Source organism: Schistocerca gregaria, chromosome 4 (genome assembly GCF_023897955.1).
Source record: "Schistocerca gregaria isolate iqSchGreg1 chromosome 4, iqSchGreg1.2, whole genome shotgun sequence".
NCBI lineage: Eukaryota > Metazoa > Arthropoda > Insecta > Orthoptera > Acrididae > Schistocerca > Schistocerca gregaria.
In genome coordinates, this window is record NC_064923.1 from 552,844,498 (window position 1) to 552,868,468 (window position 23,971).

Sequence of the window (23,971 nt, forward strand, 5' to 3'; positions counted from 1 at the left end):
TATCTGGAGTTGACAACATTCCCGAAGAATTATTGAGATCCTCAGGAGATGCAACAGCAACAGAATTATTCCAACTGGCAAGATATGTGAGACAAGCAAAATCCCCCAGATTTCAAGGAAAATATAATAATCCCAATTCCAAGAATTAAAAAAAAATTTATTTAGTCAGGAGGTGCTCCAGCAACAATCATACAACTCAGGTCTTGAATATTCAAGCTTTTACTTGTTTGGCTCCACAGAAAAATTCCTGTGTGTACAACTCTTCACATCTGGTCAATAATGGAAACCATTCATGTGTAGAACAATTCATGTTGAAGCTAATACCAGACATGACATTCACTGCAAAAGTGCTAAAAAGTATAACCTTATTTATATTTTTATACCCATTTTAAAGTATGTTTAAAAATGTGTTTCTTATTAAGCTCTCCATTGACAAACATCATTAATGATAAAATGTTTTAATTTATGGACTTTGTTAGCGATCAACTTCCATCATAGATGAGCCAAATGAATGGGAAATTGGCATTTCTTTTGACTTCAGAGTATGCCTCATAGCCAAGACTGATAACTACTTCTGATTTTCTGTGACATCTTAAATGTATTTGCTGTACTTTTATTGATTTTTTCCCTTATTCCAGGTGAGCTATGAGAAAAGGCTTGAAAAATGTTATATTTTTCATTGTATCCATCAGCGACAATTCAGTGTTATATATTTGTTTTTCTTTATTTTAATTATTACAGTTTAACTTAGTTCTTTCAACAATTATTACATACAAAATTTAACAAATAGCAATGTAATACAGAACTTTCAACATGTAATTATGGTGGTCTCTTGATGCTGCAGGTTACCAGTGCCTTGGCTGCTGTTTGGAATCATATATGGAAGGCCTGTAGAGGTGAACAGTGTTGGGATGGTGTGCTCAATCACCATTCTTTTCATGATGCTGGTGTTTGTCATAATCTCTATTGCTTGCTTCCGGTGGAAAATGAACAAAGGACTTGGTTTCACAATGTTTCTGCTCTATTTTGTCTTTGTGGCTGTCTCATTAATGTTTGAATATAAATTCTTATCTTGTCCTGTCTAGTGATTTGAAAATGAGCCGAAAGAGAAGAGCACAATATTTTTTTACAGTCCGGAGAGATGCTTGTTGGGTTGTGAGCTTGGGCAGGCCCCAGTGCTCCTGTTTGTTGCATAATGAAATCTAGAATAATGTTATATAGAATTAAATATACAGACTGTAGATATTCAGTTAAAGAGAAGTTTTATAACAGCTGAAAGACAGTTTGCTTTTCAAATAATTAATATGTCCATGACCGAAGTTATTGAGTGAATAAGTGAAACTTACTGAGAAAACATTTCTTTCACAGACTGCAAAAATGCCAATATTACTTGGCTTGCAGCTATGAGAGTGGAATAAAAGTTTGTTGTAGCTATATATTTGTACCATAGATAAATTTGTATGAAACTTCACATAAACTCTGGATAAAATGTTAACAGCATAGCTGTTAGTCATTTAGAGGCCATAAATGAAAAACACATGGTTACCATTCTCACACACTAGTCCATTTTCAAACAGCTAAGTAAATTAGATGATAGGTAATTTTTCGTATGCTGTTAATAATATAATAAGGCTCATGTGTCATATTGTTGAAGCTCAGTAATCACTGCAGATGAAATATAACTGCTATATATTTACAATAATTAAGGTGTCCAGGGACAAATATATTTTGTGTATGAATCTCATACACCACTAATATATCAGGTGGAAGTCTGTTTCATAAGAACTAAAAATAGGATAATCTCACAGTGCATTTATTATGTTCCTTAAACTTGAAGGTGAGTGAAAGCTGTGTTTATTTTTGTTTAAGATCTATAGTTTGTCATGAAAGTTGTAGAGATTTAATGTACATAGTGATTGATGGTCCTCATTTGGGCTGCCTGAATAGTTATTGTTGAAAATTTTTATATAAATAAAAACTTGGTTTATAGTACCAGAGATGAAACAGAATGTACTACAAAGTGTATTATAACAAATATTTTTCATAGTTATGGTGTGCATATCAGTTCATTTGATGTGTTATTTCTATACAGCACAGGTCATTCAGATGATCTGTAACTTCTTTAAGCTGCAAATTTCCAGTGTTAAGACACATGATTTCATGCCTGCCAAGAGATATCTCATCTATATGGCAGTGTGGGATGTAGACTGCCAGGATTTGAAATCAAGTATAACTTCCTTAAAAACTTATTTTATAAGATTGCTTTCAGTATGTCTTCAGCTACTAAATTTGCATCTTTTTATTAAATTTCGTTTGAACCAACTTGCTGTTAAATATGCTATCTAAAGAATGACATGACATTTAGCTCATCAACTAACAGTACACATTATTATTTGATGTATTGACTCTTATACAATGCTCACAAAGAATAGCTGTGATACAGGATAAATTTTGAAAAGAAAGCTTTTTTTTAATAAATCATAAAAGTTACTCCTTCATGTTACAGAGTTAATGACTGTCACAATATCACTTACTACTTTTCTCTCTAACCTCTGTTACACATACCATCAGCTTTTGTGACATAATTACTGAAAACAGTTTGCCAGATGAAATGACTAAAAGTTTTTATATATTAGTTACTGCAATTGTCAGTCCAGCCATGTCCTTGTGTTGCACGAATTTACTAAAACCCCATCTTAGCACAAATATTTCTACTGAAGATGCACATATTTCTGCAGGTTTACAAGGTCCAATTCACGTAATTCTATTTTATAGATTAACACCAGATTTTGTAGCCTCAATAACTTACTTACTTCAAACATTATAAATAACCAACAGTGCACTATCTACAGATCACAACTTTTACACGTTTTTGATAGATAAAATTATGGAAATATAATTTCACATTACAAAATTAATGTTCTAAAGAAGATCAGTGGATGCTATAGAAAAATTGCACAACTACAAAATGATCATGAGTGAATGAATGTTAAGAATCTGTTAGAATATATGTAGTTAACAACTAAATTTTGTAGAATGCATTTGAGTGGATGAGTGTTAATATTTTCTTGGTTAATATAGCCCTCAAAATCAGATATATCTATTGCAATCCTGCTATGTGCTTCTATAGAATTTATTTTTGTCTCTGCTCCAGCTACACCAGACATAAATACACTGTAATATGTACCAGAAAAACTAAATCCTGTGACATTAATTGTAAGAACAATACATACACAACCCTCAAAAGCAGATGCATGAAGTGTAGCACATCCCTCTCCTCTGTGCTGTCCTCATTTAGTTTCATTCCAAATACTATTCATCTAAAAGTTAAGAAATTTAAAGGCAAAATCCAAATATATAAAGTGACATTATATAAGGAAAAAAGCATTTATTTACTAACCACTGAGGCAAAAGCAGCCATATCAGTGCTGAGTGACAAACACAGAAAATATAATTTTACTTTGTTAGTTTCTTCATGAGGAAGATAAGCAGTCTGAAAAATTATGATTAAAAAAATTAATCAAGGAATAAAGGGCAAGTCACTACAAAGCAGGCATCAGGGCAACTAAAGCAACCAATAAGGGAATAGAACTATCAACAACTTTAATCGTTGAGGCTCCAAATTCAGACAAACAACAGTGAGTCAGACATAACAAACAGATTGTTGTGAGAGCTAAAACCTGAAACAGAATTACAGGTTATGGAAAGAAACAAGAGATATTCAGTAAATATGAGAGACAAAATGAATGGGGAGGAGAATGATGGGATGGTGTGCACCAAAACATTTCAAGTACTTAAGTCTGTCATTCATCTGAGCTTTGTTTATTCCAGTCTCTTCTCCTTCCCCTCTGCTTTTCCAAGATTCTGACATTTTTACTTCTGGTTCTGTTGCTTATAGTGTCCACTTTCATATATGTCCATACCTCCACAATTTTTCTTTTCCTTTCTAACTCTTTTTTTCTGTTATTCATTCTCACTTTTTTGTGATTCATATTTTGTCTCCATCCTCACCCTGTGATATCATTATGGTCTGAAACTACCATGTTCTTTTCTAATACTCATAATCTGGTTGACTATGACTCATTTTCAATCAAAATTTTAATTTTTCTATCCAGTAGTACCTAAAATTTCATAGGCAGATACTTTTACCACCACTGGTATGAAATATGGAACATCTTTCCATTTCTCCCTTATCTATAGTGTTTTACTTTGTATTCTACTATCTCTTGTCTACTTCTTGTCCCAGTAGAGGAGCCTCAACAATAAAAAAAACTAAAATTAAATAGAAAGTTCTGAAAGCTTTAGGTTTAATATGTAATTTATCTGTTTGTTTGTCAGTCAACTCTGGTATACGTTCTCCTGTCCCACTGACTGGTAAGTAAATACTTTTTTCTGTTCCAGAAAGTGTGCAGTGAAACAGTTTCATTTATTATATGTAACACATGCAGATTTGTAAGTTTGTAGCACTGAAGTTGGCAGTTTGATAGAAACTACATTCCTGTAAAATGGAAAAGATTCTGCAGAATGTCACTCAAATGTTATATTATTATATATTATGAAATCCTTGGTGAATTAATGAATTCTTTAACCCAAAATATTACTACTTCAGGGCAAAGCCAACAAACGTCATTCATTATGAGCTTTTTAAGAGATTTGATCTTCTCACTACTGAAGTGTTATTCATTCTAAGATATTTTTCCTTGTGTGCTCAAAAGGTCTTACTGTGATTTCACACAAATTCCTGATAGCATCATTTATTAGTACACTATTTAAATTTTAATTACTAATATTATAAATATTCCAGTTTCCATATGCCAGTAGGTGAAAAGCACCTCATGACCTTGTAACTTAACTGTAAATATTCCATTTTCCATAAACTAGTAGGTGAAAAGAGCCTTATGACCTTGTAATTTAACTGCACCAATGATCATCTACATATCTGATATGTTGTTCTCTAGCTACTGAGCATTTAATTGCTTACAATCATAAAACAGCATCTGTTTCACACAGCAAAATTCACACTCCCACATGCCAGTGCCATGCAAAACAGTGAAACAAATAAAAATTCTGTAATGCGAGAACATACTGAATCCAAAAACTTAACGGTACAGTTGTAATAGCAATTCTGTTGTGGTATAGAACAGATAAAGGAGTTACTCATACCATTACAATTACCAGATTATGAGGCTATTCTGTCCATGTGTGTGTGTGTGTGTGTGTGTGTGTGTGTGTGTGTGTGTGAGAGAGAGAGAGAGAGAGAGAGAGAAAGAGACAGACAGAGATTTGAAGATAAGTATGTCAAAACAGAAAGAATCCAAGAATCCACAATTGATCAAATTACTACAATTTTTTGATAGATCAATTATTTAGTGTATTAACAAATTGGAAATTTTTTAGTTTGAGTGCTTGCTGGCAAGCTATATTTTTCACTAACTGAAGTGTCTAGTTTGCTTCACTTTCTTACTAACTAAAGTTCACAGGTGTTTTTGGTATTATCGGTCTGAAACCTAGTTTGTTTCATCTGACGAATTAACGAATACTACATCTGGTTCTCAGAATTTCCCCAGTTTCACACTGATTGTAGTGTCCATGCTTTCAAGGAGATTACAGTATGACCACTCTTGAATCAATTAGGTACCTTCATTCCATTTCTTCATAACAAACTCAAAACTGTTCCTTCGTTAAGATAGAGAGCAACATTCTGAATAAGAACATGCTCTTTTCATTTCTGCCAGAATGATTTTCTTTGTATATTTATCTAGGATCATCAGATTTTATAATCCTGTTCACATAGGCATGTGGAACGCTTTGTTTCTGCATTAATGTATGTTGTGTATAATATCTTAACAAGTATGTTATTACTATAACTTTCCTCCTATATCCCCATAATAATTTTGTCACATAGTATTGGAGGAAAAGATTAATTTTCTATAAGATTCATCTAAAACATGGAAAAAGAATAATAGAGAATGACAGAGAGATAATAACAATGAACTCTTTACAGCAGGCATGCTGCCATCAGCATAGAAATACTTGCACATCTTCAATTATTTTGTTTTAGATGCCTGCTAATCATTGTAGAGCACAAAATTTGGCAAGTAACATAGCAGTTTCCAACATAAACCAGTTTGAAAATTCTGATAAATTTATAACGTGCAGGAGAAATTTTTTCACCTCCAGAAATCCAAGAAATTAAGTTTCCAACAAATAGCATCATCAAGGATATAGTAAGCAATTTTGTGCAACTTTCATTCCAGATTGACCTTTATTCTACTAATTTGACACTTTATAATATTAAAAAGTACATTTATTTGTGTAATACTACTTATGAATTACTGAACATTTGGGGAAACTAGCTTCAGACTGAACTTAAACAACACTGAAAAACATTTGTTGTATAAATATCTCTAGCTCTTGAGATGAATCTTACATTAAGAGACACAGAAGAGAAACATCTGCTTACAAAATATTGCAGCAGAGCACACACTCTCCCCTCTACCCCAACCCTGTATGAAAAGCATCAGAAGCAGCAATGAACCGTAATGGCCAAAATTCAGATTCCAAAATACTATTAATATCCTGTAGAGGAGTGATAGTTCAAACCAAGGGCTTCCAGTTCTGGAGTGTAAATCATCATTAACAGAATATTATTTGGAATGTATAATCTATCACTATTCCAGATTCATTCATCCACAGATATTGAGTTTGGACCTTCTGTCAAGCAGCCTTGAATCTCTCCTCCACAATTCTTCATTTCCTTTTCCTGTTAATTCTTACAATGTTCTGAAATCTCAAGGTTGTCTATGTTTCTTATTGTTTCTTCTCTGACTACTCACACTCTATTCTGTTCGTTTTTCTCCCAGCAGTTGATAAGTACAAGCAGTCTCCATTTCTCATTTTCCTATTCTGAATATACCAGCTTAATTAATTTTATGAGTGATAAGTTTGAACTACAACAGCCTTGTTTCATTGAGATACTACTTACAGTCCCACTAGTGTCAGAGCCTGTGTTGAAACCCTATCATTACTACAATAATTCCACACATATTGGTTGGTCAACCTAGCAATAAAATAAACGAGCAACATGATGCAAAGCTTTAAAATTGAGTGTTTCACTTTGTGGGAACTTCTCATGTAATGAACTGCACTTTAGAAAACTTATATTAAATTTTTACACATGTTGCAAACCAACGGTTATTTAATATCATCTGTAGCCTCAAAAGCACTTTTATTTCATATCATATGGCTAAAAATGAAAATGATAAATTTAAGCAGATAAAAAGTTCTAATGCTTAGAGTTCAGGTTGCAGCTCTATAGTTACTTACATGTTCGATAAGTCACTCGCACAATATACAATACTGACTGGGAATATGTCAATGTACAGATTATGAACTTAACTTGTATCTAAATAAGGCTGGATGTCGACCATCTACAGATACGTTCACATAAATAAAAGTGAACAGAACATATAGTTTGCAGGATAGAAGGTGCTATCCAGAAGAAAGATTTTTAACTTACTGCACATTTAGTTTGCAGAATCACCATTGGTTCTTTTATACAAACTGGCAGATACTGTATCCCACTTAAAATCCCCACCAAACCTTGCCTCAGAGTTACTCTTATCCCAACTTTTTTGAGTTTCATTTCCACTCTTTATGATAAACTCACTGTCTCTTGAAATTCACACTTAAACTTCCCTACTGTCAGGCGAACTACACATTCAAATTGGTGGATGGGTTTGGTGATTTTAGCCTTCAAATTTTGGACTGTGCTGTTTCTCACAATTTAACATCCTACAAATTGCACTCTTGAAATTAAGAGTGAAAATAAAATCAGCAGTATTTAAGAACATTTCTGGCATGATACACTATTTTCTATTAGACTACATCTTAAGCAGTGGACCCCTATTGCTGTCTCTCAAAAATGAGTTTATACAAATTTTCACCAGCTGTTCCACTAAAAAATAATACTCATATTTTCAATCAAATTATAAACACGTATGTTACATTAAGATGCCACTAGAAGTGTGTTATTTTTGCCAGTATAAAAGTTTATCGTTTTCATTTCATTTACAAGAGTGCCTCTAATCAACATTGTTTAAGAGGGTAAATGGTTGCAGATAAACTCATGAAAATACTTGATTGTATGAAGAAGATCATAATTCATAGAAACAAGATGGTCAAGTAAATGAGAAAGAAAAAGACAAAGTTTGAAAGCATATGACCCGCCTCACTTTGGCATTGTTCACTTTCCTTCTCAGCAGTTCCATTGGACTGAATAGTTTTTTATTGCCTAAATAGTGTGCCACCAATATTATGTGATATTTTAGTATTTTATGTTCACAATACAATTAAAACACAGTTTTAGTTGGGAAAATCCTCCACATTTGATGGAAAGAGCAACAAAGCCATTGATAACCAATTTTTAAAAAAAAAGAAAAAAAACATTATTATCACAACATAGCAAGGTATTCACCAGGAGAAGGAATGCCAGCAGAAAAGGCAAACAGGTGTAACATCATGAACAAAAGACAAAAGAAACTCAAGAGTTTCAAATCAGTTCTGATCAGGGAATGGTAGTGAGGGAAAGTATGTTCACTGTATAAAGGAACAATTAAGGAAGCACATGCAGCATGTCATGAAAATGAAGAGATAAGAGGATATAACAAATTAGATATTTTTAATAAGACAATCATGTGTTCATAATTTCTATTTCACTATATTCTAATGCAGCTTTCTTATTCTATGGCCCTAAGGCAATTTTCAGACTAGTGTTACTTGCAGTTTCTTTAGGTTTCTTTCTGTAACCTTTTATTACTTATTCATAAAAAAATAATCCTTCCTTCAAAAAGCTTGTAATTGAGTCATCTTCTATAACTGATTATTGAATGGCTCATTGTTTCCATTAATAGACACCTTTATTTGAAGCTACATTTTCTCTTTCCTTCCTTGGAAACTTTTTTGTATGATTATACACTAACTTTAGTATCATTAATATCATCATAGAAATACAAAATTTTGTGCTGTCTGTAAACTATGTTTCTTATTGAACTCATGCTACTGTTTTTATTTTCATACAGAATATTTACCTCTTTTCTCCAGTCCTCACACATTTCACCAGCCTTATCTCATTCCCTTGTCTGTAACATTTCTTAACAGTTTATATTTCCTCAACTGCTTTCTAAAATATTTCAGTGCTCCTTAATGTTGGACTGGCTTATGCTTTACCTGCTTCACCTTGTAACTGATATTCTGTTACTATTGCTCTTACTCATAAAATTATGCACAAGTCTTGTCTTTTCTAGAATGGTACTTCGTGAAGTTCTCATGCCATACTGGGTATAAAAATATTTAATAGGCATTTTATTTCTTCTAAAGACTACAATGAATGTCTGCGTGTTGGTCTTTCCCCACAAGTTAAAAGTTTCTTACCAAAATCTTCAACAAACTAAATAGGTAAAAATATAACTCTCTTCCTCAACATCAGGCTCTTGTTATTACAAGTTTGCATGTGTTACATTATGTATTTATAATTCATTTTTTAAGTGTCATTAGAATAATCTTTATAAACTGTTTTTCTCTTTCAATTTTTAAAGTTACTGTACCTGAAAATTAAGGTATCTGTTGCCAAAATGCCAAGTTTCTTAACACAGTCTAATGAACCCAATTTTTTAAAAATGAAAACTTTTATGTTCTCATGTCCTAAATGAAAAGTATCTTCACCACAGCATCAACCTCTTTCTATTGAAGGTGCTTCATGCTTCATTATAATCAATTCATTTCAAATTTTTGTGTGTAATGTATAACATCTCAGAGAAATTACATCGAATTTGTAGTCATTTCTATGATTTTAATACATAACAGATAATCTGATATACTTTATTTTTGCAGCTATTCTGTGAATATTCTTTAATTAGGAAAAATGTATTCAAAATGCCACATATGTGTCACTGGAATCACTACAGAACACTTTTTGAGTGCATTATGTACATTTAAATGTAATTGTGCAGTTATCCAGACTGTGTCACAAAAATGCATAAAACTTATGGCACAAAAGACTTGATATAACATTACCTTGAAAGCTTATTTGAGAATGGAACCCTTCTATGCTTCGACCATAAACTGCTGTTCTAATATGACAAAGTGCTTCCATTCTAAAATGTCACGGAGGTGCAGTCAACAATATTAATTCTTAAAAAACTTCAAAGAGTGATTAATATTTGTACAAGTGCTCATATTTAGTGAGTGGTTGTGAAAGTGTTGAAGTGGTGGAAAGCAATTCATTCTGCTACAGTAACAGACAAGTGAATATGTGATCTGCAAATTTCAGTGTGAGCTCTAAGAAAACTCTTGTGAGCTTTCTTGTTACAACAAATAATATTCTGTGAGAAGTGAACTATGAGGAATAAAGTATAAGGATGATGACTTCCATATCATAAGTAAAACTTCTCTTTCATACGATTAGCATACTATACAGAAGCATTTGTAATATTGCTGGCTTGCACAGCGATGAGAGCAATAAATGTAGTGGCATGTAGTGAGTTAATTATACTTCTTGTTAAGTCTATACACCTATCGAAAATGTGTCTCTTGTGGAACTTTACTTCTCAAAAAGACTCAAGTTCTCAACAATTTTAAGCAGTGGTTGAAGCAGCTATGTGTGGTACAGAGAGACTTTGTCCGATATGCATCATCTGATGGACGGAAGCATAACTAAGCAAAGAATAAAACATTAAATTAGGAAAAGATAAATAATGTTATATTAATTCTAAGATCTGAGAAAAAGTAATTAGATATAGCACAGATTTAAAAAAAATGATTGTATAATTGTTTAATATGCTGTTAATGTATAATATAATATTTTTTAAACAATAATTGACGTAAAAGACAATAGTCCAATTTTTGAAAAGCATGTACATTGAACAGAATGATGCATTTCAAGAATATGTTGTTTCAGGAGCCAAATCCAATAGTATGTACTTAAGTTACATGGTTTCAAAGACATTTTTACAATGAAGAGAAACAGTTTCTAAATTTTTTTAGAAAAGACAAACACCATAATATTTATGAGACAGCCATGTTAAATCTTTTTGTAATAGAAAAATGGAAAATTCCATGTCATACATGTTCATTTTGGGTACATGTAGACTATTAAGTTAGCCAAACCAACCCAAAATTTGTTGTCAATATTATTGTGATCATTACACAACAATGAACTAAAACAATTGTCATCAAAGTATATCGTACTTCAATAGGATGCTCAAATTAATGTAATGTGTAAAAACTTCTTTTATCTGTACCGCATACATAAGATTTAATGAAGCACAGTACTCTTTCTTCATTCCTGAAATTCTTATATAAACATGTCTCTTAATGAAACACAAATGTCATATCCATTTACACAACACCTTGTGTCAGTAACAGTATCACCGGTACTGTTCGCACACCTCATACATCAGAGAAGTTCTATTACTGTTCATATCTTTTGTAAAAATAAGATTAACAACTTTCCAATCAACTGATTACCTTAGTGGATGAGCTAAGACTACATCAACATAGCATTAATCAAATACTATAAAAATATTTGCCATTTACTGTTTTGGCTCAAACATAGTTTCAACTGTTTTATATACCTCATAACAAATAACTTAATATTTTAATTTCGAACAAGAATATAAATTCATGGAATAAATTTTGTTGCTTTATAGCTTGTAAAAATTTTAAGTTTATCAGTTTAGCTACAGTCTGTTTACTAAAAAGTGCTCAAGAGACTAAATCCTGCATATTAATATTTATTTCAATGGTAATTAAAACTGTTAATTTCCCTTTGTTGTTTTAATACATCTTATCTACATACAGTTTCTCAAACTGGCTGTTTGTTGTAATGGGGTATAAACAATACAATAAATTATATTACTCTTGCAGCAACACATTTGCATAATTGATTCAATGCTATGAATGTTCATTTTTACAACCTAATTTTAAATGTAATTTCACATTTTCAGATTTCAGACACAGTTACATAGTACAGACCATCTCGGTGAACCAAGAAGTTTAGGAATCTCTCACACCCGGTATTACAGTAGAAAGTAAAGTCATATGGGTGGAAGAGTAGAAAACAACCATATGTCACAACAAAGGACAACATAACTTGATGTCACATAGAGAAACTTGCTATATCCATTAACATTCTTTTCACGTTGTTACATGTTTCTATGCCATTCAGCCTTCCGAAACACTTTTGTTTACAATTATTTTGACTTACCTACGATTTTTTTTGTCATAAATCAAAATAATAAAAATAAGGTATCAGTTAGCTATGCATCTTGGTATATAACTTGACTAGGAGAGAATGACTGATGAATAATACAACAGGAAAATCACACACTGTTTTCTCCAAATTATTTGTTATTGAAGCAAATTTTCTGGTATCCTCCTTTTAACATCAGTTCATAACACACTCAACTTATGTCAATGTGATTTACATGGCACTCTAGCTCTTCATGTTTCTCAGTAATTGTCACTTAGCTTTGTGAAACTCTTACATCAGTACTTGCTTTGAGTGTCTCTCAATAATGTTCTTCTGATGCTTTGATTCCATCCATATCTGACGACATCACTGTTTAAAAGTTGCTGGACATAGTCTTTTGCACAAATCCAGCATGTGGTTTGACTAGTATAGTTTGCTATCAATCTGCAATTCCGGCTGTTTTTAAGTATCCATCTTAATTATCTGCTAGTCACCTAATTTTTCTACTATTTCTTCTTCTTTTAAGTAAGTTTGAAACGGAATAGACCTTATTTCACTGTATTTAATACAAAAGGCCACATATGTTACACAGTTCACAATATCAACAAAAAGGCTGTTAACTGACACCCCAAGGATGACCAAGGAATTATCAACAAGTACTGCAAAGTCATTAGCAAAAATGGTGGATTTAGAATATTCTGTACAAAGAGGTAGATTGTTATAAAAAATAATAATAGGTATGGGGCCCAGAACTACATCTTGAGGCACTCCACATAGGAAGTACCCATTCTGATGGTGCTGAGAAACCTTCTCCAATTTCCAACACAACTTTCTGCTTTATGTTAGAATGGTATGAACTGAGCCACTTTCGTGCTGCACAACTTAGACCTATTGATTTGTTAAAAGTATTTGGCGATAGAGACAATTAAATGGTTTTGTGAAAATACAAATACTTATTCTTCTGTTGGTAACCCCTTCTATAACCCAAGCCTTTCAGGAATTATTCCTTATTTAAGGGATGCACCATACATGTGGCAAAGGATTTTACTGACATGGCTGCACAAGTATTTTAATAAAATGGAGATACGTTGTCAACTTCAACAGAGTTTTTATTTTTATGAGACAATGATTCTTTCAATTTACTATACAATAACTTTATTGCTTGGAAATGCTGCAATGTGATAGGTTTGCTCATTTGCAGAACATTTCATAGTTTGATTTATGGAACATCACAATCCTATTTGTCCCATTACTGTTAAAAATCTTTTGTTGAATACATCATCAACTATATTTGATAAAATTGTTTAATTGTGCAGATCAAAAATCTACTCACCAAGCGGCAGCAGAACACACACACATAAAAGACTTTTGTGGTTGGCAAGCTTTCGGAGCCAGTGACTCCTCCAGGCAGAAGCGTTGAAGGGGAAGGAAGAAGGGTGAAGGAAAAGGACTGGAGAGGTCTAGGAAAAAGGAAAGATTTTGGGAAAGTCACCCATAACTGTGGGTCAGGGGAGACTTACGATACAGGATGAGAAAGAAAAACTATATTTGAAGCACTAACACAATGGTCCTCATTTTTTATTTGGAAATTTTCTCTACAAACTGCACTTTTCTGTTTACATTTTACAAAATTCCAGATAGTTTCCACTTTATTGTTGGAGCTGTTGATTTCTACCTAAAAGAACGTGTTCTTTGGCATCTGTATGATCTGTTAATACTTCTATTGTGTAGTCTGTAATGCCTAAACTTACTGGAATCATTTAGTCTCTTAGCTATGCTCCCTTTTCATTCTACAAGAACTCTTGATATCCTTATTAATCAAAGGCCTTCACATAGATTTGTAACCTCATTAATTAATATATTGAATTTGGAGTCAATATCAAGAGCAGCATATACAGGAGAGCAGTCCACAAGCTGTAGTGGACAATTACAGTTTTCAGTGGTGTGTTTGTTTATAATCCTCAAGTTCTGCAGAATAAAATTTAATTTTCTGTGTATATTAACATGGTTAGACTAGAATTTACATAGACCCTCTTTGTAAAAGTCTATTCTTTTCAATTCTGATATATTCTACAGTAGTACACTATGGATGATTCACATTGTATTAGACAGTTTCAGTGATTGAAGTACAATCAAACCTCACATACTCTTCTAACCGCTGTACACATTACCAACTATGAACTGCACTCAGTAACCTTTTCTGGCACCAAAATAATACTCTTTTTAACTCTGCATGGATTGATGTGCCACAATTTCTTCTCAAAGGGCGAAACAGACAGAAAATTATAAGTTCCTGTAACCTTCTGTTCTTCAGATAATCCTTACTTATTTTGGCCTGTCAGTGCAATATTTTCACAGAGAGACTAGGGGAATGGTGTTTACTGACAAGAAGTTACACTATCACAAATAGTCCCCCAATAACTCCTCCGAGATGCTGACAGAACCTTTAATACTTTAATAATGCAGAGAAGTCTATGTTCTCCACTTTTCTCCAAAGTCTCTTCACAAAGTGCACTACCTTTTTCAATACTTTATGATATGGCCAAATGTCAGTAGCAATAACAACAATATGGGGAAGATTGATTCCTACTAACAACAGAAAACTGTTCCTGTTTTCATTATTAAATAAAATTGCAAAAGATAAATCACTGGTGGAGATGCTTCAGTCACATAGTCTGCAAGCTCATTGAGATCATCCCACACACAACAATCTGTGTCCCACTGCCATCAGTGGTTTGGTTAATGAAATCTGGATCTGGAAAGCATGTGTTTGAAATGCACCCTTATTCTTACCCTGATATTTACAAATTAGTAAAAGTAGAAAGAAGATGACTCAGTTTATGATGAACACAGCTGCTTCCTTGCCCACCTTTCTCCTGCTATGAGATTGCTTCATATTTAATGGTCTCATCAATGACATTTCAAAAGTTAATGTTTTCATTTATTGCTCTGCACTTAGGTGTTTTCTAATGCACGTAATCCTTTCAATTTTCAAGCACTTTGAAGAAATTTTACAATGTAAAACATTTTCATGGCCAGACTCCAACAATGAGTATAAAGTGCTATGAATTCAAGTTTTATTCCCTGATAGCACTGGGTACTGCTTTTTTTAATTGAAATTTTTTAATGTCAGTATCACAATAGTGACCAATGAAAATACTATTATCAAACATACTCGGAAATACACCTATTATTATCGTCAACTTGCTCAAGAATTATGCAGATTAGCATCACAAATAAAATCTAAAAGACTACTCTATTATTATCATTTACAACAAAACATTTTAAATATTTCATGATATGATTTTAGACCAGTTAACTGCTCTTTTAATTTTTATTAGTGTCACTCATTGCAGTTTGAAATTTGCAGGTAATGAAAGAATGTTAACATACTATTTTTGATGGAATACTAGTATTGATGTATCCGTTCTTGAATAAATAAAACACATGAGAAAGAAATTTTTTTTGGAAAATGACAGATCATATCTGAGGTGAAATATGTTAGAAACAGTATTCCACATATAAAAAAATTTGCTCACATAATCTTTGTGTAGTTGTTGATTTCTGCATGTCATTTTTATATTTAATGGATGAAAGGAACAACAGCTTTTACAAAATTGATTTTGATATTCCACTTCACAATTGCTTCATTCTTATACATTTTACTTCAGCAACCAGTAAACTACACTGTTATGAAACAAAGCATAGCAGTAAGTCTGTGAAAAACAAGTTGAAAATAAATAAATAAATAATAAAGAACTACCAGAAAAGCAATCATGTGCCACCTGCTTCCCTATACAGTTGATGTAGTGTGGTGAAACTTGGTTTTGTCTTTACAATGTCACTATTATCTTAGCTATTATGTTATTGCTATAACCCACAGGGCAGGCTATAGATGTGAGAAAACGGTTCCAGCTATTTATTTAAAAGCAAGAGAATAAAAATTATATCACTGTCTTTATGTATTATCCGAAATACCATATTCCTCAAGTGCGAATAATCTGTGTAACATTCGACTGCGTGTTTCATTGAGTTATAGTCCCACATTTTGAGTTCGTTATTTTTGTGTTCCACGAATCATAATTGAAATCTCTCACTATGATAGTATGATTTTTTGGTGACCAATTTGGCAACATGCTGGGGATTAATACTTAATTCTGTGTACAATCTCACTTCGAATGAAACTCAGGTCAGGTTCTCATATAAAACACTACACAGTTACGCTAATTTCATATTTCTGATGTGGCCAACTACAGTAGTTGTTTGGCAGCCACATATTTATGGTAAGTAGAATATTTCCGTGCAGCTATTAAGAATATTAATTCCAGTAAAAAGTAAAATCTTCTGTTTCCACTAATAACAGTAATCAACAATACTAGAAGGAACAGAACCAATAATAATCTTGTGGTGTTTCAGTTCTTCATATTTTGGTGCTTACTAAGAAACTGGATGAGGAATTCTGCCTTATAAAAGATACCTTTGGACCTTTAGTTTACCCAGAAGTGATTGTTGTCAAATATTATACAAGGTTTGTTTACAGTTCACAGTTGAGATACATCTCAACATATCTCATCTGTGAACTGTACACAAACCATGTATAATATTTGACAACAGTCACTTCATTCATAAATGTAAATATTCTGTACCAAATGTGTTCTCTAAACACTGCTATGTAATAACAGTTTTGCAGAAAGGAAATAAAGTAATCCATTGAAGATAGCAAAACAAGTGCTGAAAAGTGTCTGAATAAAACAGAACTCCAAAAGTGTCTTGCATAAGGTGGAATTCCTCATCCAACAGAACTGATGCAATTTGTAATAACTGATCAAACAAACTGCATAATATCTGCTTATTTTTCTGCCATGGGAAGAATAAAAAAGTCTAAAGTCAGTTATCCACATTGTTTGTTCCATTCTAGAAGTAAGAACCTGCAGAATTAATGCTTTAACAAGTTCAACTTAATTCTTTATAGAGATGTAATCAGTTCACTAGTCTTAATTTAAGTTTACATCAGACAATATGCATAAATATTTAGCAAAAGAAAGTAAACATAATGCTTAAAAAGGACTGTAGTTACCAAAACAAGGCAAAACCAACAACAACATTCAGAACCATGCACTATCACTTAGCTCATTGCCGTATCTTACTCTCTTGACATCCAACAATAATAATTAATCAAAACAGGGAATGGTGGCAAGAAAAAATACATAAGGAAATGACCTGTTCAGCTCTGTGTCTCAGGGAAGAGAGGCAATGCAAATCCACAAGGAAAGCATTATTATTCTGTCTTCCAGCAGAAAAGATTCAACACTCAGGTGGCCGAATAATCACCAGGTCAGTAAGCACTTATCATGATGTGAATGCAAATTAAAGCTGTTGAGACATAAGCCATAATGTAAAGAAAATCAAATTTATTAGGTAAAGACAAGAAGGTACAAAATTTGAGGACAGCTGAAGGATAAGGAGGAAAGAGGTACCAACAAAGAAGTAGTAGTATTCAAGAAAACATGATTGAAAGAATAGGAAGAAGGAATGGTGATGAGTGAGAAATAAAACAGATAGCCTGCATAATGAAATGAGAGATATTCAACAATTTAGTTTGCATAGGATTAACATCACATAATGCCAGTGAGCACTGGTCTGTGAAACATGAATATACTGATGCTTGGAAGATGAGAAGTCATTTTAAACTCTAGTGAAGAATATGAAATTTGAAAGTTTTCCTGTGACATTAGCCTATCCAACTGAATTTACTTTAAATACAGCTCTTTAACACTTTACTCAACAACATTTCTCAGCATCTCTTTTGACCAGGCTTTTTATTTTACCTTTCCTTCGCCACTGCTGTAATTCTTTTTACCTCATTTCCTTTCATATGGCTGTTGTCATTCTTGCTGTTCTCTGCCACTATTTCCTCTCTAAAATAGTATTATCTCTTTCACCACAAAAAATTATGCAGTGCTAACCACTGCACAGCACAAAACCACATTAATGTTTGACACAATCTCATACTGACTCTCTCAAAACTTCACACTAAATGTGTTTTGCAGCAAAGGCACTCCAAATGAAAGAGCCAGTAGTTTCAAAAGATACACTGAAACAGGAACATGTCATTCACACTCTTTTCTGTGCATCGACAAGGAGGAAATAAATGTACTACAACCATAATGTCTGAAAAATGACGCTGAGGTTCAGTATGATGCTGTCTAGAAACAGTGTGGATTCATTCTCATGATCTTTCAAAGAAAACCTTGCAGTTATTCCCGAATAGCAATTGCTTATACATTTCTATCAAGTTACATATGGCATGCTGAGACATGGACACTTGCGAAAACCTGTTACAAGCTCTCTTTGTACATGGACCACACTGACAGACGGCACTTGATAAATAGTACTAAGACAACACAGAAGCAAACAACAGACAGAGTGCCCCACAATCCAGTAATTACCACAACTATAAATTGTGGGTTTGATTCATGAAGACCACTGAGTGGTCTGGAGAGTCCTCCTCATTGTCCAGAAGTCTTGCACAGAAAAAATTACAAAATAAAGCCTTGACAATCGCTTTTGGAGTGGTAAGTGATTTCAGTTGCCCAGATAGATATTTGAGGAATACAGTGTGGTAAAATAAGCTAACTGATGTTTACAGATACCTAATCACTAGAAAATACAGCTTACAAACCAATAGTAACATGACATGTTATAAGAACAGTAGGATACTTCCAGCAAAAGTTTCTTTACAGTATTCCACATTCAAAAATGATAATTCCTATGCCTTGTACACTCACATTAATTACTATTGCACATATTCATTTCTGCATGTAGAATTGGAAGTAACACTCTGTTTTCAGAAACCTATTAAATATATGTTTATATTTTCTCACACACTTGATTTCGATAAGCAATCTGCATAATTTTGGCTTCTGAAACAATATTCAGATGAATTTAAATTGTACTGATTGCAGTAAAATCACTTTTAGAAAATATCTTCATCAAGTGTCATAACAATATCATCCCTTTCTGTAAACAATTTCAATTTTAAGTTAAAAATCATGATTTTACCAAAAATGAAACTGTGGAAGGGAACATTATAACCTGCTGTTCCACATAGCTCATTATTCTTCAAGTGCCTAGAACTGCATGTTTTTCTCTTTATTTATAGGAAAATGACAGGTCAGATAGTGGTATGAATTCTAAAGACCTCATTTAGGATATTGGACATATCAAGATGTGACTTTGACATCTACAATACAACGTGTTTTGACAGAACCAAAAATGTACTACATGTAAATAATCAGATGTCTTAATATTAACTTCCTATAGGTTTCTAACATATATTGTTAGAGCAGAAACCTCGATAAAATGTTCAAATCTTAAAGTAGGCAAGAACTAGCTCCATAAAAAATTCAAGCCATTGTTACTGTTCACAGAATTACATCCTGTTATAGAGGATTGTTAACATTTATAGAATTAACCAAAAATAATGTTTGTGGTGTTCTGAAGTAATACGAAGCTAGCTCACTTTAAAAATCATTATTATCTTTGCAGCTCAATTCTAACATTTATTCAAGTAATGTTTCACATGCTTCTTCCTTTCTTAAAATCATAAATAACTTTCAAGAAAATAAGTATTTGTTAGATGTTTTGTTAATTATATTAGCTGTATAGTAAACATATATTTTAACTGAGCATATTTTGGAAAATTTGAGAAAGTTCTCTCATCTGAATTTTGGAGATAGCTACACAAAACTAGTCTCTTCAATAATGTGTAATATTATTCATTCTGATGATTGATGTCAGAATGACAGACAATACTATGTAAAATACTTGTTTTTATTGCAGACAAGCCAGTGTTCTCTCTTCTTCATTGTTTCAACTGTTTATAGCACAAGATAATGTGTAACTATTTTTATACAGCAGTGATAACATTTTATTGTGTAGAAAAAGGACTGTATTTAGAGTCTTAATCTCTTGCTTAAGCATTCTAGCTGTGAAGCTGGTAGGCAACTAGCTTATTAAATTGAGAAATATTGTCCTTTCAAGCTGTTTTTCTGTTTTTACTTAAACTTAGACACGGTCCTTTATGACATCATAATTACAAAGCTTGAATCATCAGTGCTACTGGGGATGTCAATACATTAAATAGATTCAACAGTATTTCTTAATTATCATATCACAACACAATAATGTTACACTGTGAACAGAAGATGGTATTACAAGCAAGTGTTAGAACAGTTTGAACGTTTTTCCAAAATATTGTCTCCTTCATCTAATGTTTTGCATTGAATAACAGCAGAAATATTTTAGCATTCTTAAATATACCACTGTCCCACAACCTCTGCTTTGCACCTAAACATGGCTTTGTGTTACTTGTGAATGAGACATGTCACATCTTATGTACTTTCAAACAACATATGGGAAACTGAATAACATATGCACAAGTAAAAAGTATAAGATTGATAGGCAATAGTAAGTGGACTGGTTGGCTGATTGGTGAATGCAAAACATTTCAGTTAAAATGAATGTTTGCTCTTGTAACAATCATTTGTTGGTTTTGCATGGCAAGTGGATGGGTATATCAATTTCAATAAGCAATCCTAAATCCATTACATATTTTACATTGTATCTATGCATTTACTTCCTATAAACCTGACTTCAAAGTGGTTCTCCCCATTTCATTTTCTTGCACATAGTTTGTAAAATGATACATTTATGAGTGGTGGAATAAAAGTACTAATGAAATGGGATGATTACTAAAAACAGTAAAAGTCTCATGCTTAAATTAATCTTGCTTCGTTTTAAAAATTATGCTTTCATGTTACTGTGTTAAGAAAAACATGAAACAGTGAGCAGGGGTTAATAAAGACTCCTAAATTCGGTCCTTTGTTTGAAGTATGGACTTCTGAATTACATGTATCATGGTTCAGCAGCAATGTGACTCTTCCACTCACATGATATGTGAATTATACTCACTGAAAGCTGTCCTTGCTTAACAGAACGTACACCAATACTGTACTGTATAATTTGTTACACTGCTAGAATGATATTTAAGTGCCAACTGTTATGAAATGATACAAAGATGTTATCTAAGGAACAAATATTGAAATATGGGCAATACTTTATCAACATCTCAAGGTTTATGCCACTGAAAAAGATACACAATCCCTACTGCGTATGTTAAAGTTTTTAAGTAATTAGTTTTATTGTATTGTGTATACTGACTGCAGCTGTACACACATCTGTTTTGTGTGGATATAAAAAAACTTGGATATGTCAAAGAAAGTTGGTTGCTTAGGTGGAACTCACACAGAAAATGTCCTGAAAGCTGCAGACACAGAAAACTATTACATGCAAATCAAAATCAAATTAAATTTTTCAGTTGCCATGGACAAAGTACATTTTTCATATATAAATATATTTACTTAATTTTTTTATTGCTACCTGTAGCTTTTATAGTCTGACAGATTGGGTATTATATTTTTAATATGTAAAATAGTATATAAGGCAGATACCCTTTCATTAGAACCTGACAGGTTACTTATTAGTATTCTCTGTTGAAATGGCATCTCTGAAATAATGTACAGATCTGGCACTTAATATGTATGACATACAATCCCATTCCACACCATAGTCTGGAATGCACAACTTTTATAATTTTATGATTTCATGCCAAAAGACATCTGAGCATAATTTCCCATACAAAACATCTGTGAAACATTTCGTGTACATTTGTTAAATGTAGCAACTTTGTTAACTTTATTAATATTGTGTTCTCATGAATAGCAATCTTAGAAGTTTCATATCCAAGCCTATGCTTACCCACTTACTCAAGATAAGTAGATTACTTGCTCAGATATTCTAAATTGCGTTTTGAGCATAAAGGCTACAGCAAATAGTAACACACTAGTGTTATAAATGTTTACTGTAATGCAATCAATGCGCACAGGTTTATTGATATGAAATTTCTAATTTTACATGTAAAAACATTCATATTATTTTTTTGCCTTGTTAAACCAAAAATAATTTTTTTCATATGTACATATCCATGGTAAATATTGTTGTATATCATATACAATAAAATTGTTTTCCCATAAAATAGTCTACTTGATATGCTGCAGAAGTGCATCAAACCACACCATAGAAATTAATTACTACAGATCTGTACTGCTAGCTACAGATTTCTACTAGGCACTATGGACTATTTGATGTTGGCATCAAAGCCAATACTATTTGGTATTCCATGTCAATAATGACTCAGTTTTGATTAGTTGTGTTTTCTAGGGTGGTAATTCAATTCATACAAAATATTTGTCACTGAAGAGTGTACTAAATCTACAATTTTATATAGGTGACAGCTGAAGGAATAACACACTGTTTTCCAAAAATCGCATGCTTTAGGTATGCGGATGGGAACAAGTCACATCCTACATTAACAGACAGAAGCAGCTACTGTCTATAAACTAAAAGTCCACTATCTGACTAAAAGAATCAAGACACTTGGGAGTGGAAATGAATAAGTGGTGTGTCCACCCTATTCCTTTATGATGGGTTGAACTTTGCTGGAGACTCTTTCAATGAGGTATCTGAATGTCTGCAGTGCAATGGCAACCCATTTTTCCTCAAGAGCTGAAATCAGAGAAGGCAGTGAAGTTGGATGCTAGAGTCTGGAGTTGAGTCAGTGTTCTAAACCATCCCAAAGGTGATCCACTGGGTTTGGGTTAGGACTCAGAACAGACCAGTCTACTTCAGGGAATGCTATTTCCACATATGATGCTTCGTGATAAGATTGCATTTTATGATGATACGAGCAACCATTGTCTCTGAATTGTTCCTATACTGTATGCAGTACACAGTGTTGTGAAATGTGTTAATATTCTTCTACAGTAAACATTTTCTTAAATGCCACAATAAGTGTACTACACCCTAACCACAAAAAACACTCTCATACCATAACATCACCTCCTCTATACTTCACTGCTGACAAGTAAGATTCTCCTGGTGTTCACTAAACCCAATATTTCCGTTGGATTGTCAGACAGTATAGCATGATTCATCACTCCAAATATTCATTTCAAGTCATCCACTGTCCAATGGTGTCACTCTTTACACAACCTCAAGTGTCACTTACCATTAGCTAGAGAAATGTGTGGCTTATGAGATGCCTGCCAATTTTACTCCATCCTTTGAACCTTTGAAACTCACTGTAGACAGTGATTGTGCTAGCTGTACTGCTGGTAGCACTCTGGAACATGTAAGCAACGATTTAGCAGTGGTTTTTCCTTCATGTTTCAATTGGTAGTCAACTTGGCCAAATTTAGAAAGGTTGAAATGTTCCTGAGGGACAAGTTACTTGGGTGACATACAATGATAAGTTGTTCAAAGTCACTGAGCTCTCATGACTGGCGAATTCCACTGTTAGTGCTTCTCTACTGACAACATAAAGTGGCTCTGCCTCTTGTGACATCTAGTGATGAATTCCATATTACATAGGGGTGTCCAGATACTTCTGATCAGATGCATATGTCTTGTACCTGCACAAAATGGATGCGTGCAAGAAGTGGTAAGTAATGACCATGATTATACATACAAAAAAGTTGAGTAACACTTATCAAAAATGTTTATTATCTTATTTGTATTAATGTGGATGAGCCTTGCATTTGGCATTTCTCTTATTTCTTAATCCTTGTGTGCTATTAAAGTACAGTTGTCATACACTATGCT

At 32.9% G+C, this 23,971-nt stretch overlaps 1 protein-coding gene across 1 annotated transcript in view; it reads left to right on the top strand.

The window, feature by feature from the left end:
• LOC126267806 (sodium/potassium/calcium exchanger Nckx30C) overlaps positions 1-22,340 on the top strand; it is a 1,385,039-nt gene extending 1,362,699 nt beyond the window's left edge. Inside the window, exon 8 of the mRNA XM_049973112.1 lies at positions 845-22,340. Within this exon, the coding sequence (XP_049829069.1) occupies positions 845-1,085 (241 nt within the window). The 3' untranslated portion in view covers positions 1,086-22,340. The remainder of the gene's footprint in view (positions 1-844) is intronic.
• Positions 22,341-23,971: the final 1,631 nt, after the last annotated feature.